This window comes from Rhinatrema bivittatum, chromosome 3, assembly GCF_901001135.1.
Source record: "Rhinatrema bivittatum chromosome 3, aRhiBiv1.1, whole genome shotgun sequence".
Taxonomy (NCBI): Eukaryota; Metazoa; Chordata; class Amphibia; order Gymnophiona; family Rhinatrematidae; genus Rhinatrema; species Rhinatrema bivittatum.
This window is the reverse complement of record NC_042617.1, coordinates 145,000,920-145,017,397: the sequence shown is the minus strand read 5'-3', so window position 1 is coordinate 145,017,397 and position 16,478 is coordinate 145,000,920. Positions and strand designations below refer to the sequence as shown.

The following is a 16,478-nucleotide window of genomic DNA, read 5'->3' as shown; positions in this document are numbered from 1 at the left end:
TTTTTGCAAATTCAATAAAAATATATGAACACAAAAAAAAGAAGAAAGTATAACAGGTATCTGGAGGAAACATATTTATGGATAGATTATATACTTATACTCTAAGGAGACATTGCTAATCCAGGGACTTAAGATGAGCCATACTTGGTGCCCAGAAAGGTTTTCTTTGCTGCGGAAAAAGCCAAGGAAATGGTTTGGGGTTTTTTTGTTTGTTTGTTTGTTTTACCTTCCCTTGATTTCCACATAGAGCAGGGCATCTGCTCTCCTTTCAACTTAAAATATGTAACCATCTAAAGAAGCTAATTTGATTAATAAAAAATGTTATTGTGTAGCCCAAGGACAGGCTTCACTTGCAAATTTAAGATTTTTTTTCTACTTTAATTTATTTATTTTTAATTGGCATACCTTTAAAAACATCAGGTACAGCTGTCCTGGGGTCATCACCTCATGATTCATCAAGCTGTCTGGATTCTCCTCCATGCATTCTTCCTTGGCAAATGAAAACAGCTTTCGGGTCATCAGGCACAGCAAGTAAAACTTCTCTGTTTTGGACTTAAGGTGAATGCACAGGCACTGACTGCAGAAGGAGAAAGCAACAGTTCACAGGAACAGCATTACCTTTGCCAAGACCACAACAGCACATTTATTGTAATTAACGCTCTGGGATATACAGCACTCACAGTCAGAGCAATGTGTAATTTAATAAGGGGGTATGTACATAAGAAAGTTGACCAATGTTTTTCGAAGCTCACTTCAAATTTTTCTTTTTCTACAGGAAGCATTTAACATAGAAAAATACAATATGCCGATAGTTAGGAAGCAGTAGGCCCATCTGCTCTGCCGTTTTCATTCCTGCAACCCAATGCCATACACCCAAGCTGACCTCCAACTTTGTCCTCACTACTTCTTAACTGGGGATCTTTTGCACTTATCCTGAGCTTCCCTGAATTCTGTTATTATTTCGGTCTTTACCACCTCCGCTGGGAGGCTGTTCCATGCATCTACTGCCATTTCCATGAAAAAGTCAATTTCTGATGTTGCCACTTGGCCCCCTGATTTCTCTCAGGCCTGCCCAGCCTATGTTGGAATTAGTGAGAAATGCACTTACATTGGGATAACACAGCACAACTGTTAACATCTGAAGTCCAGACAGCCCATGCTAGTGAACATAAGAATGCCTGGAGTATGCATGGCAAGCACAGGGGCCTTGCAATCAGTTCCTGCATGGGCGACCAGAAGCCCCAGCTTTAAAGCAGCAGTACAAAATGGATTCTGCCAACATATAAATGCTCCTGATTTGGGGCTCAGCTGCTTCCTCTTTCTGGTGTTATTTGGAAGGAGTGTACTTAATTTTTAGATGACACATAAAAATGTGTCTGTTTAAAATTGCTTTTGATATTTACCTATTTGTCCTTTTCCTTTGTTATGTTATTACTCAATGTGCTCAAGAGATGAGTTGGCATTAAATGTTATCGTTATGATATATAATCATTTATTCATATTTATTGTTAGATTTATGGAGGTCAATATTCAAAACTAAACATTTAAATGGATAACTTGTGAATTATTCATCTAAATGGCTTTGAAAATTGACCTCAAATTTTATAGGACTTCATATTTTGAATTGGAGAAATTACTTACCTGATAATTTAGTTTTCCTTAGTGTAGACAGATGGACTCAGGACCAATGGGTATTGTGCTTTTCTGCTAGCAGATGGGAGATGGAGTCAGATTTCAAAGCTGATGTCACTCTAGACATACCCCTGCAGTAACTGCAGCTCTTCAGTATTCTCTTTGAAAAGCCATTGTGGATATATCTTTGCTTAAATAACTTGATTAAACTTGAGTAAAACTTGAACTGGTTCAACTAATTTCCAAACTGGAGACCGCCAGTGCACTCAACCAATTAACACCGACACCGGACAAACTGTGGGTGTCTTGAACTAGGGGTAGGCCGCGGCTTACCCGTATTTGCTTAGTCTCAAGGTTTGTTATCAGAGGTTCTCCTTTTTCGGGGCAGCCATGGGTGGAATGCTGAGTCCAGCTACACTAAGGAAAACAAAATTATCACATAAGTAATTTCTCCATTTCCTAGCGTGTAGACCGATGGACAGGACAAACAGGATGTACAAAAGCTACTCCCGAACACGGCGGGAGGCTGTCCGTGGCCCTCTTAATACTGCCCTTGCAAAGGCTGCGTCTTCCCGGGCCTGAAAATCCAGGCGGTAGAACCTGGAGAAGGTGTGTATGGAGGACCACGTCGCCACCCGACAGATCTCGGCGGGCAACAGCAGCTTGGTTTCTGCCCAAGAGACTGCATGGGCCCTTGTAGAATGAGCCTTAACCTGTAGAGGTAAGGTCTTTCCTGCCTCTATGTAGGCTGCCTTGATAACTTCTTTGATCCAGCAGGCTATGGTCGCCCGCTGTGAAGAATGAACAAGCGATCTGTTTTGCGCACCGGTTCTGATCTTTCCAGGTATCGTACCAGGAGTGTGTCGACATTCAGGTGGCGAAGAAGGCGTGAGTCTTCAGAGTCCTTATGTTCATCCGGAGCTGGTAGCGAGATGGTTTGGTTCAAGTGAAAATTGGAAACCACTTTCGGAAGGAAGGAGGGGACAGTGTGCAGTTGTATGGTTCCAGGTGTGAACCTAAAGAATGGTTCCCGACAGGATAGAGCCTGTAGTTCAGAGATGCGAAAAGCTGAACATATTGCCACCAGGAATGCCGTCTTCAATGTTAAGAGGCGTAGTGACAGACTGCGTGTTGGTCTGAAAGAAGCCCCAGCTAGGAAATCTAATACTAGATTGAGATTCCATAGAGACACCGGCCTTTCAGAAAATGGGACAAATCCAGATGGGTCGATAGCCGGATGCCATCCACTTCTGCTCTGAAGCAGGCCAGTGCAGTTACTTGGACCTTGAGGTAGTTGAGTGACATCCCCTTCTTCATACCGTCCTGTAGGAACTCCAGAATCATGGGAATCTTGGCTGTCCACGGGAGAATCCCACGGTCCTCACACCAGGCTTCGAATACTCTCCAGATCCGTATGTATGACAGGGATGTGGACAACTTGTGCGCTCAGAGCAGGGTGTCAATCACGGCCTTTGAGTAACCGCGCTTCTTCAGATGTGTCCTCTCAAGGGCCAGACCATAAGTGAGAATGGAGATGGATCTTCGTAGAGAATCGGTCCCTGTGTGGAGGTAGGCACAGAGGGCTCCCCGCAAAGCGTCTTTGCATGTCTGCATACCATGGTCGTCTTGGCCAATCCGGAGCCACTAGTAGAACTAGTCCCCTGTGAGGTTCTATCTTGCGGATGACCCTGCCCAGTAGTGGCCATGGGGGGGGAAGGCGTACAGTAAGTCTTCCTCTGGCCAATTCTGGACGAGAGCGTCAATTCCTTGTGATTGTGGCTCTCATCTGTGGCTGAAGAACCTGGGAACTTGGGCACTGAGAAGGGTGGCCAGTAGGTCCATGGCTGGGAGGCCCCAGCGATTTACTATCAGTTGGAAGGCTGTGGTCCACAGCGTCCATTCTCCCGGGTCCAGGTTCTCTCTGCTGAGGAAGTCTGCTGAGACGTTGTCTTTTCCTGAGATGTGGGAGGCCGAGATCCCTTGTAGATATATCTCTGCCCATGCCATGAGAGGGTCTACCTCCAGAGACGCATGCTGGCTCTTGGTTCCTCCCTGGCAGTTGATGTAAGCAACCAGTCATGTTGGAGTCTGTGGCTGAATTGCAGGCATGCTAGTCTGACTACTCGAGCTTCCAGGCAGTTTATGTTCCATTCCGCCTCTTCCTTGTTCCATTGTCCCTGGGCCGTCAGTTCCTGACAGTGGGCTCCCCACCTTTGCAGGCTCGCATCCGTGGTGAGCAAGATTCAGTTTGGTGGGGATAGGCTTACTCCTCTGCTTAGGTGGTCTCCCTGTAGCCACTACTGGAGCTGAGAACATACCTCTGCTGGTAGTTGGAAGCGAATTGAGTAGTCCTGGGACAGTGGATTCCATCGTGACAGTAAGGAGCGCTGGAGCAGTCGCATATGGGCCCTTGTCCAAGGGACGACTTCCAAGGTTGATGCCATGAGGCTGAGGACTTGAAGATAGTCCCATACCTTGGGGCATGCATTGGTCATCAATTGTCGTAATTGTTCCATCAGTTTCCTTCTCCTTGGGGGAGGGAGGAAGACTTTGTTCTGATTGGTGTCGAAACAGGCCCCCAGGTACTCTAGCGATTGAGAGGGCTGCAGACTGCTCTTGCCCATGTTCACAACCCAACAGAGTTCCTGCAGTAGGCTCTTGACTCTGTTGGACACCTGCCGGCTCTCTTCCGAAGACTTTGCCCTGATTAGCCAATTGTCCAGGTAAGGGTGTACCAAGGTCCCTTCCTTCCTCAGTGTTGCCGCCACGACCACCATGATTTTGGTGAAGGTTCTGGAGGCAGTTGCTAGGCTGAAGGATAGTGCTCAGAACTGGTAGGATCACCAGCGCAGGAAGCGCTGGTGATCCTGATGAACTGGGATGTGAACGTAGGCTTCGGAGAGGTCCAGGGAGGTTAGAAATTCTCCCGGTTGTTCTGCCAGTATTACGGAGCAAAGAGTTTCCATGCAGAAGTGTAGAACCCGCAGATGACGGCTGACGTTCTTGAGATCCAAGATGGGCCAAAAAGAGCCTTCCTTCTTGGGAACGATAAAATAAATGGAATAGCGCCCCATATTTTGTTGGGCATGGAACCAGAGTTATTGCCTTCAGACTGAGTAGTCTTGTTAGAGAGGTTTCTACTTCCAGTGTCTTGGAAAGGGAGTGGAGAGGTGACATCATAAATTTGTTTCGAGGGATGCTACAGAACTCCAGCGAGTAACCTTCTCGAATGATGTTTAGAACCCATTTGTCCGATGTTATCTCGACCCATCTTTGGTAGAAGAGGGCAAGTCAACCACCTATATCCTCTTCCTGTGGATGGGTCAGCCCATTCTCATTGTGGAGCACGGCTGGAGGCTGCCCCCGGGCCTGCTCCCCTCTTGGTCTGTCTGTTCCAAAAGGGTTGGGACCTTCCGGAGGGACGAGGTGTCTGGTACTGCGAGTACCTGTAGGGTCTAAAGCACTGCAATCCTCTGCCCTTGGTTCTTCTGGAGGAGGGACGCCGAGATCTTTTACTCCTATCTTCCGGTAGCCGAGGCACTGGGGATTCGCCCCATTTGCTGGCTAACTTCTCCAATTCGCTTCCAAACAAGAGGGATCCTTTAAAAGGCATTTTTGTGAGATTCACTTTAGATGTCGCATCCTCAGACCAATTCCGTAGCCATAGTTATCTTCTGGCTGCCACTACTGAGGCAATGCCCCTGGCTGAGGTGTGCAACAGGTCAGAGCTTGTGTCCGTGAGGAAGGCTACTGCAGGTTCCATTGTCTCACCGGTATACGTTCCGGAGTTATTTGCCTCTCTTGAGAGGAGCAAGCAGGAAGCAATCTACAGTGTCATTGCTGTTGCGTCGAAGGCCTGCTTAAGGATGGATTCCAATCATCTGTCCTGAGTGTCCTTCAATGCAGCTCCTCCCTCAACGGGAATCGTTGTTCGCTTTGAGCCGGCACAGACGATAGTGTCCACTTTCGGGAAATGCAGGCGTTCCTTGGTCGCTGGTTCTAGAGGGTATAGAGCTTCCAAGGCCCGACCCCCTTTGAAGCTGGCCTCCGGGGCATCCCATTCCAGGTCAATGAGTTCCCGGATGGCTTCCATCATTGGAAAGTAGTATGAGGCCTTACAAAGGGACATCACGATGGGGTTCTTCTTTGGTTCTGCCATAGGGTCCATGCCAGGAATGCCCAGCGTCTTCAGAGTCTGGGAAACAAAGGCTGGTAATTCTCCTTGTGGAAGAAGTGAAGCATGGTTCAGTATGGTTCCATTCCTGGAGGGATTTCTCCTTCTTCCAGGGAGTCACTCTCATCATCTGAGGTGTCTGGGTCCCTGTTAGGGAAGTTCTTGGTTAGGTGAGGCATGTCTCGAGGCATCCAAGCCGGGCCAGAAGGATCTTGTGCTTCCGGCAGGGTTTGAGCCTGGGGCGCAGCTGGGGCTGATTATGCCTGAACAAAGGCTTGCAGCCCTTGGAAAAATTCCCACCAGGAGAAGGTCCCTGGGTCTATGTTAACCCCAGGGGGAGTCAGAGTAGGGGCCCCCGAGGTGCCCTCCTGTGGGGAAGCCATCTCGGAGATGCATAGGTCCGGGGAGCTATCGTCAGTAGCTCCGGAGCCATCTCCCGACAGTAAAGGGCCAGGCTTTGGTTCCTCCTGGGCTTCTTCACAATGTTGACACAGGCAGGACTCCAATTCAGGCTGCGCAGCTCTTATGTGGCAGGCTGTGCAAACAGAATGCCTCCTGGCCTTCTTGGGTGCTGGTGCCATTGTCTGTGTTTGCACGCGTGCAGTTGTAAACACGGCTGTGCGTGTAAATATGTGCCCGGGTGTGCTCAGTTGTGCGCACGGGGTGCGCTCAATTGTGTGCGCCGCTGTGCGTGTAGCTGTGTGCGCAGCTATGGGTGCGTCTGTATTGGACGCGCGCAAGTTAGGCGCATCGGCCATCCAGCCTGCTCCACGCATACTGCCGGTCGAGAAGGGGAGATGGCGCAGACGACCTCCGCGCATAAGATGGCGCCCCTCCCCCCCCCCCCCCCGGCGGACCCTTGCACCGGATGGGGGCCTAGCCCAACCAAGGCTGCTCAACCCTTCTAACCTCGCCAGGGGCGGATTCGGAATGGCAATCTGGAGACCAGAGACCTGAATTTAAAGATTTTTTCTTACCTGGTCTCGGTCGTGTGTCGGACAGTCTCCAGCTGCGCGCGTTTCTGCACCCACTGCCTTTCAGCCACACAGGGGGCTAAGTCCATGCTGGGAACCGGCTACTGGACAAAGGCACACCTCTGAGGGATATCGGAGATCAACCTCAAGAATTCTCAACTGGGAGAGGGACCCTTAGGTATCACCACAGGAGAGCGGGGCTCAATCTTCCTTAAGGTAAATTTTGTTTCTTCTTCGCTGTAATTCTTAACACTATTCTAGTGTGTGGGATAGTGTCCGCATCTGCTAGGAGACGGAGAGATACTGAAGAGCTGAGGTTACTGCAGGGGTATATCTAGTGACATCAGCTTTGAAATCTTTATTTATTTAAAAGCTTTTCTATACCGTCGTTAAGTACCATCACAACAGTTTACAGTAAGGAACATAAATTAATGTTGAATAAGTGTATAGAACCATATAATCTAAACAGGTGCCATAAAAGTTCAGTTACATAATTTTGTCTCCCATCTGCTAGCAGAAGAGCACAAAACCCATTGGTCCTGAGTCCATCTGGCTACACGCTAGGAAATTTATGTTTTAGTGCATTAGCGTTTATTGTATTTTTGTTGGTTTAGTTTTATTTAAATATTCTGGTTGTTTATTTATGTACAATGGTTGAGCATCTTGTAATGGCAGTTAAAAACTGAAACACTTCTAGGCTGCTGCATCTTTTGTACTAACATTTTTTTCAAATGTTTTCAGACTTTTTTTTTCTGTTTTGAAGAAAAGCATGTACCTCTTGTTATGATGACCCTCACTGTTTAAAAAAAAAAAAAAAAGTCTAGTTCCAAGTCCACTCTTCAGCTCCTTGTAGGGTGTTCACACTTAGCTCGTGCTAGTGCAGCACCCGCATGGGGTTCTACTAGGAGTCAAAGTGACAGCACAGCCCTCTCCCCAACCTACATGAATTTATGATGATGGGAGTGGCTAAACGAAAGTTTGCTTTCAGAAAACTTTCAACACTAACATCTCCGCAGAAACATCAGGGTCGGGGAAAAATAAATAAATAAATAAATAAATAAATAAATAAAAACAGGTGGAGCGAATAATTTTATTTGTATTTACTGCAACATTATTTTTTTTGTCTTCTGTGTGAACTGCAGCTTTAAAAAGGTCACATCAAAAGTTAAAGCTCCTTCCCCCCCCCCCACCCCCAAACATGGCTGCCTTTCAAAAATGCTGTGTCAACAATAACATTTTCTAGATTAACTGAAATTACTGGTTTTAAAATTACAAAAAAACAAAACCCTAAAACAACTCGTCAGGTAGGAGCTGAAGGGGTTGCCTCGCTGTTAGGAAAAATGGCAGCAGGGGTATGATCCTATTACCTTTCAAACGATAGCTGACAGTTTATGAGCTCTCAAATGCAGTAGTTCTTTCTCCTGACTTGCGTTCATTTCACAGCAGGTCGCTTTAGTTTAGGAATTAAGCATCCAATTGGTCTGTGTAAACGATTTATTCTTTTTCATTTCTGAACTACACAGTTTCCTCCTGCTCTTTATTTACTCCCAAAGAAACTGGATTCAGGGCTGTGATCCTGGCACCACGAGCCTCCATTCACAACTAGCCAGGGAGTTTTTCCCCCCGATTTTAAACCTCCTGCCCCCACCCTCCACCCCTAACGTACTATCTCTTTTGATCGGTTGCTCTTTTCTGTATCTATGTTTAAAAGGGGCTCCCCACTAATGGTATTGTTGGTTTATATTTTTGTTTTGAGGCCAAGAAATATTTTTTTACAACTGTTTTTTTCTTTTCCACTGCGGCGCTCAACAATTTGGAGTTTGGAGGACCATTTTTTTCAGAAGTTCCACCCCCCTCCCGCCCCCTCCGCCACTTCCTCAGGCGCTGGGATGGGACAGAACAGGGCCCCGACTCAGCAGCAGTAATTTTTCACTCTCTGGCCTCGACTGCTTTACTGTGCTCTTTTAACCAAACTTCAACCCAGGACAAATATTCTAATTCTTAAAGGCAACTGCTTCTGGTTCAGCTAGAATGAGGTAGCTTGTGCCTGAACGCCGAGAGACTAAACAAACACAGCTCCAACTGAGCCTGCTTACTCTAACAGGAACTCTGCGGCCTGCTCATCCGGGTACCAGTCGGGGAGATAGAGTTTCACTCTGAAGCGCCCTCCCAGATACTTCAGGACCTGCTTCTGGGTGGTGCAGCCCTCCTCCGTCACCATTCGCAAGATCTGAGAGACACAATTCTTGTAGAACGAGTGCTCCTCTCTGCCTCTGATCAGCTCCTGGAAAATCTGGTAATCGGAAAAACCAACCAATGCCTGGAAAGGAGAAAAACGTCAGATCAGGGAGCAGGAAAACTAATTTTATCTATGCATTTGGCAAAAGTCTGAAATTGTCCTGATTCAAACCTATCCACCACCCAAAAAATTATTTTTTTTATTTTTTTTATTTTTTTTTTTTAAATAGCCATCCTATGAATAAGCCAGTAAGGCAACCCCAAAGATTTAGCTATTACCATGAGACAGCAGGATATCTGTATGTTTGCCGACATAAGCATTTGAGGGTGGTATTAGATGGGAAGCTTTCCTTTAAAACAGGTTAGGAATGTTTCAAAGGCTGCGTTTTACAAATTACATATTGTGAAGCCGTTACAGAATTATTTCGAGCCTATGGATTTTAGGCTTGTGGTACAGTCTTTAGTTTTAAGTTTGATAAGACTACTATAATGTAGTCTTTCAATCTTCAAGAAAAGACTCAAGACCTGGCTGTTTCAATCAGGCATTTCCGGACTCCAATGTGATTTAACTCCTCACAATCAACACACATCACCATCAACATCATTGTTATTTACCTCTAACAACATTCGTTAGCCATATTTAACTAATCTTGTCCTTTCTTTTCCTTCTTCGCCAAGTTCTATTCTCCCTGTTACATGTAACTGCCTTTTCCGCACCATAGTTCAAGTTTAAGTTTATTTCGCACTCCTGTTTTATGTGAACCAGCATGATGTGACTGTTGTCTCGAATGCCGGTATATAAAAAACCTAAATAAATAAAATATTAAAAATGTACTATATAAGGGGTTGCTGAAATATCTTGTAAAGATATTGCAATTAGCGTTTAATGCAACAATTAGGATGATATTTAAACTACAGTGAGGTGTAAGTATGAAGCCCTTGAAAGAGCTGCATTGGTTTCCCATTTCACAAAAGACTCAGTTTAAGCTGCTAACTATAAATACATAAGACAGTTTATGACAAACATTTGTCTGTCTGGATGAATTTTAGAGAACATGCCAACTTGTAGATTGCGCTCTCAAACCCAGACACTGTTATGTGTTCCTTCTAATGGAGATTACAGGTTGCAGAGTACCCGATTAAATGCATTCTCTATAGCTGGGCCGGACCAATGGAATAAAATCCCTTTAGGGATAAGGTTTGAGCAAAATCATAAGGTATTTCATAAGAGGCTAAAGACTCACTTGTTTATGCAGGATTGATTAAGCTTGAGCTTCAGAGGAATTGAAGCAGTGAAGACATGCTGTATAAGTGATCTTTAATTTTTACATTTTTAAGGAATATACTGTTGGTATGGTGTGATGTGATGTTTTGTATGTATGTAAATCCCTTCAATCCGGCTAGCGAGACTAGATATTACTAGAAAAAGAGCATTTTCAGTCGCAGGTCCATCCCTCTGGAACTCCATACCCAACTCTCTCTGTCAAATATCTAACAGACTACAATTCAAAAAATTTCTAAAAACATCTCTCTTTCAGATAGCATTTACAATCCCAATAATAGAACAATCATAAAGAAAATAAAAGATCCTCTTTACCTCCAAAACATATGTAACCCTTTCGGTTCTCTTCTGGCACTAATTCTTTTACTGTTGTTTTTTAAATTAAATATTTTTTATATTTTTTTGATAATGTTTATATTAATCAGTTTTTGTAATTTTTTTCCCAATTTTATTTTATAATTTATATTTATTTGTATTCATTGTAAACTATTTTTGATCAAATTATATTTGTAAAGGCAGCATATAAACACTTTTAAATAAAAAAATAAAATTGTTATCCACAATGAACAAATAAGGATTTGCGGACTACAAGATTTCTTAAAAATTAAATAAACCGCACTCTCAAAATTCGCATTTAAGGATTATTTTTGTGTAAAAATGGGCAAAACTAGACAGCAAAATAATGCAGACATTGGATCAGGCTCTGCTTCAGAGACAAAATATCCTACCTTCATTTAATGCTGTTAATCCATAGAGACAAAAGAGAAGAAAAAAGATCAAGTGACAAACCAGCTTTAACCAAACCGGATGACATCACAACGTGCGCCAGGTTCAAGAAGATTAAAGGTTAAAGGGAGGGGGGAGGCAATTTTCAAATGCAAACCCAGCCGGAGGTTTTAACTGCATGCACCCATCATGCAAATTATCAAAGGGAAACCCTCTGTGCTGTGTCTCGTGAAAACACCCCCACCGTGTTAAAAAGCACCCGTTCGTTTTGCACTGGCCAGATGTATGAGAGGCGGGAGGGGGAAAAACAGAACAGGTGCATTTCAAAATGGAATGTGCAGGCAGGCTGCCTAAACATGCCCACGGGAATGCCAGGGCCCATACCTCCGAAAACCACCGTCCTAAAAAGGGAAAAAAGGCTAATGATGTTTACTTAAAGAAAGGAAAGGAAAACCAAGCACTGCTGAGAGATTCTTTTTGAATCAAAATGTCAGAAATGCAATTTTTGTTTCCTTTAAAAAAAGAAAGATTATTGCCTTGCCTGATGCTCTGCTTCTTTTATTGGTTTTCTTTTGATTTTCAGCCAAACCTCTCATACTATTTGGGGGGAGAAGGGAGGGGGAAGTTTTAAATTCTCTCTTAACTGAAAAATATTTTCACTCATCTTAAAACTGTTGCCGCGATATTTCCAGCGGTGACCAAGTTCTGTGTGAAGTACCACCACTGTTTATAAAAGGTTAGAGCATCTTGCACTTACTTATTGATCAGCGTCATTTAAGTCGGTAAGATTCAGATGGTCAACTTCCCCCATACTTTCCATTACACAACCCCAGAAAGCTACTAACGGGGACACAGGCAAGTCAACCAAAAAAGCCAAGAAGGGAGCAGACGGAGATCCAGAGGTAACCATAATGTAAGGAATCAGTACACTATACATACTGCTGTTTCTTGCCCACAACATTTTATAAAAGCGATGGTACACTTGAGAGTTTGTATTAGCACATAAAAGGATTCAGACACACATTCAGGCACCGCCACTTCTGCAGTCTGTCTTAAAACTGCTTCTCTTACTATGCACCTGAAGGCAGGGCTGGAAAAACCTTAGAAAATCCCAAGTACCAGCAGGTAATTTTTTGGACCCAGGCAGGGACAGCGAACACCATTCCTCAAGTGCCACAAAGAAGTCTGGTTTTCAAAACAGTCAACTCTTGCCAATACACCAGGATCCCCGCGTAGAGTGCAGGCAAATCTGACTCACATATTCATTATGGAAATCCTGTAAAGAAAGTCCTGGCACCCTCCTCCTACATATTCCTTCTTTCCCTTCCATCTTTCCTTTCCCATGGTGCTTTCCTCTTCCCTGCCTCCCCTTACCCCATCTCGCCTCTCTTCACATGATATTCTTCTCTCTCAGGCAAGATAGAAACATAATGGCAGAAAAAGACCATATGGCCTATGTTTCACCTCCACCCCTATCTCATGGTGCTCCTGTTTCTTACCCTCAACTCCAACTCTGTCCAGGGTGCTCCTCTTTCCCACTTCCGTCCTCCATGTGTATCTCTCCTCACCTATCTCCACCCCCTCCCTTCCTCAAAACTCCTCCTCGCTCCATCTGACCCTACAGGAAAGAAACTGACAGGCCTACATAAAGAAGCACAATGTAAGGCCATGTGCGCTTGGGTTTGCAGTTCTTCTCTTTACCCCTACATGATTCCTGTTTAGAAAGAAAGTGTGGTGGGATGGAGCAGCAGCAGCTGCTGCAGGGACTGCGGTCTGTCCTCAGACTTCATTCCTATAGCAGCCTGGCAGGTGAGGGTAAGATTCAATGGCAGCAGTAGAGCTCTCAGTTGGCAGTAAGCAAGAGATCTCCACTAGCCATAAAAGCTTCTCCTCCTTACGTGGGGAAAAATGCGGATAGATTACCGGACCATCCCACTTTTGGGATCTAGATGACAGCATTGAAAGTTTTGGCATCTGGGCGCCTTGGAAATTTCCAGCCCTGATGTTGCTGATTAAGCATTTTGTATGCAGGATAAGGTTACTGGCTGAGAGATCAGTTAATAGCTAGATACGTTGCTTAGCTCTGTTGTACCTTCAGTGCAAATCCCAATGGAATGAAGAAAAGCTCTTTGTGGTAGATGAAGTTCACCATCACTGTGCCATTCTCCAGGTAATGAAGATTCATGTTAATGGCTGTGTGTTCATCTCTTACACAACGCATTGAGATACCTAGAGAAGTGCACAGAGGAAATTAGTACATGGATTGTAAATCTGGTTGTTAACACTACTAGCAATTATGCCAGGAGTAGTAATCATTCAGCTTCCACCAAGTCAGGCTTGACAGCCTTCTTTCTTTGACCCAACATTATTCAGCTTTCACTTGACCATCAGAGGTATGTTCTATAAGAACATCAGTGCACGGATGGAAGGTACCATTCAACAAGGGACAGAATGTGCAATTCTGGGAAAAAAAAAGCCCAGATATCTTTGTAGGCTGCAATACTTTTATTACATCAATTAATAAGAGTACATGAACTTTAAAAGGCCATACATATCCTTTCCTTCAGATGGTGCTTCAGAAGAATGGACTACATGGTCTCCAAAGCTCATGGACTACATTTTCTTTTGGCCCAATGAAAAAGTATCACAACTTACAAAAGATTGCAGATAGGTCTGGACAGATGTTTATGCCAAATATTAAGTTAGTTATGTGGTCTAGGGCATGCCACTTTGTTCTTAGGTAGTCATGATGGACAACAGTCTTCCATGAACTCAGACCAGACAGAAATATCACATAGCAGAGGAAGTCTCAAATGCAAGCCCCAAATTGTACAATCCAACTGGTTCATCCAGATTTTTAACATGATCAAAGCATCATTCAATACTGTGGACTAGTAGAATGCCTCCTCCAGACTCTAATACGGTTATACCTTCGGTGACAGTCTAACTGCATACAGTACTTAAAGCACGAAATTTAGGTACAATTATACATTCTCAGCTGTCATTACCACCTCAGATTGTTCAAGTAGTTAATGGAGAAATTACTTACATGATAATTTCATTTTCCTTAGTGTAGACAGATGGACTCAGGACCAATGGGTATAGTATACTCCTGATAGCAGATGGGAGACGGAGTCAGATTTCAAAGCTGACATCAGCCTACATATACCCATGCAGGAAGCTCTGCTCTTCAGTATTCTCCTCGAAAAGCTATTGTGGATATATGTGTGCTCTAATAACTTGATGAACTTGGTTAACTAGGCCTGGTTCAACTTCCAATTGGAGACAGCCAGTGCACTCAACCGGATAATGCCGACACCCGGCAACTATGGGTGTCTTGAACTAGGGTAATATGTGGCTTACCCATGCTTGTCTGGTTCTCAGGGCTTGTCACCCGAGGTTCCCGGATTCCGGGGAAGCTGTGGGCAGGTTGCTGAGTCCATCTGTCTACACTAAGGAAAACGAAATAATCAGGTAAATGATTTCTACATTTCCTAGCATGTAGCCAGATGGACTCAGGACTAATGGGATGTACAAAAGCTACTCCCGAACCGGGCGGGAGGCTGCCCGTGGCCCACTTATTTATTTATTTATTTATTTATTTAACAGTTTTATATACCGACCTTCATAGTAAATAACCATATCGGATCGGTTTACAATTAACAAGAATAAAAAACTGGGGTAACTATTCAAGTAAACGAAAGATAAACAGTAAGTAGGAATGAGTCAAAAGTTACAATCAACAGGGAAGAGAACTTGGAAGCTTGCAACAAGCTGGAAAGAAGATAAGGCGGGAAATAAATATGAAGTGATGCCATAGGGCGTATGGGTTAAAGCATTAATGGTGCCTTAACCTGGGAGAGTCAGAGTCCATTCGTGAGTATAATCATCATAACGGGTAAGCGTGAAGGACAACTAGTGATTGTCTGGTGGGTCGGTGAAGGCTTGGTGAAAGAGCCAGGTCTTAAGTCTTTTTCTAAAAGTTAACAGGCAAGGCTCCACTCTGAGACTTGAAGGGATGCTATTCCAGATAGATGGGCCAGCTATCGAAAAAGCTCTGTCTTTGGTCATCGAGAGGCATGAAGCTTTAGTAGGGGGAAATTTCAGGGTGCCTTTGAGAGTATCTCTAGTTGGTCTGTTAGAGGAGTGGAGTTTGAATGGGATTTCCAGGTCGAGTTGAAGATGATGATGGATAGTTTTATGAATTACGGTGATTGATTTGTATAGAATTCTGAAATTAACTGGTAACCAGTGTAGGTTCCTGAGGATGGGAGAGATGTGTTCGCTGCGGCTGGTACTGGTCAGCAATCTCGCAGCCGCATTTTGTAACATCTGCAGTGGTTTGGTAGTGGATTTGGGAAGGCCTAGGAAAAGGGCACTGCAGTAGTCTATTTTGGCGAACAGTAGCGCTTGGAGGATTGTCCTGAAGTCGTGGAAGAATAAGAGTGGTTTAAGTCGTTTTAGAATCTGTAATCTGAAGAAACAGTCTTTGGAGGTTGTGTTGACCATTTTCTTAAGGTTTAGACGATTGTCTAGTATTACCCCAAGGTCTCTAACCTGCTTGCAAGTAATGTGAGAGATGTGTGGAGATGGTGGGGAGATATTGATTTCGTTTGAGGATATGTGGAGCAGCTCTGTCTTGGAGGCATTAAGAACCAGGTTTAAACTGTTGAGTAGATTAGTGATGGATAGAAGGCAGTTGTTCCAATGGGTGAGCGCTTTTGAGATTGATTCTGTTATTGGTATTAGAATCTGCACGTCGTCTGCGTACAAATAGTGAATTAGGTTGAGGTCTGTTAACAATTGGCAGAGGGGGAGGAGGTAAATATTAAAGAGGGTAGGAGATAAGGAGGAACCCTGAGGTACGCCAAGAGTTGATTTAGTTAGGGGTGACTCTTTATTGTTGATTTTGACTTTGAAAGTCCTATTGCTGAGGAAGGACTTGAACCAGTTGTGGGCAAATCCGGAGATGCCGATGTCTGTTAGGCGATCCAGCAGGATGGTATGGTTGACGGTGTCAAATGCCGCCGAGATGTCTAACAGGACCAACAGAAAGGAGTGTCCTTTGTCCAACCCCATGATAATATGGTCAGTAAGTGAAATGAGAAGGGTTTCCGTGTTACGTGATTTACGGAACCCATATTGCGATGGGAATAGGATCTTGTGGTCTTCAAGATATTCAGAAAGCTGGGTGTTTACCAGTTTCTCCGTTAGTTTGGCAACAAATGGGAGGTTAGAGATGGGTCTGAAATTAGCTGGTACATTAGGATCTAAGTTGTGTTTCTTGAGGAGGGGCTTGAGTGAGGCAGTTTTTAGACTGTCTGGGTAGCTTCCTTGCGTTAGAAGGCTGTTTATGATGCCGGTCAGAGGTCCTGAGATCACATTTGGGATGAGAAGCAGGAGTCTCGATGGGATGTTATCAGCCAGATGACTTGATGGTTTCTGCCTTTTT

The 16,478-nt window shown here is 44.4% G+C and overlaps 1 protein-coding gene across 1 annotated transcript in view; it reads right to left on the bottom strand.

The window, feature by feature from the left end:
* The window catches only part of POLR1B (RNA polymerase I subunit B), a 102,358-nt gene that overhangs the window by 64,358 nt on the left and 21,522 nt on the right, over nt 1-16,478 (bottom strand). Inside the window, exons 5-7 of the mRNA XM_029593781.1 lie at nt 13,119-13,255; nt 8,877-9,100; nt 406-577 (exon numbers count right to left, since the gene is read on the bottom strand). Coding sequence (XP_029449641.1) covers nt 406-577; nt 8,877-9,100; nt 13,119-13,255 — 533 coding nt within the window. The remainder of the gene's footprint in view (nt 1-405; nt 578-8,876; nt 9,101-13,118; nt 13,256-16,478) is intronic.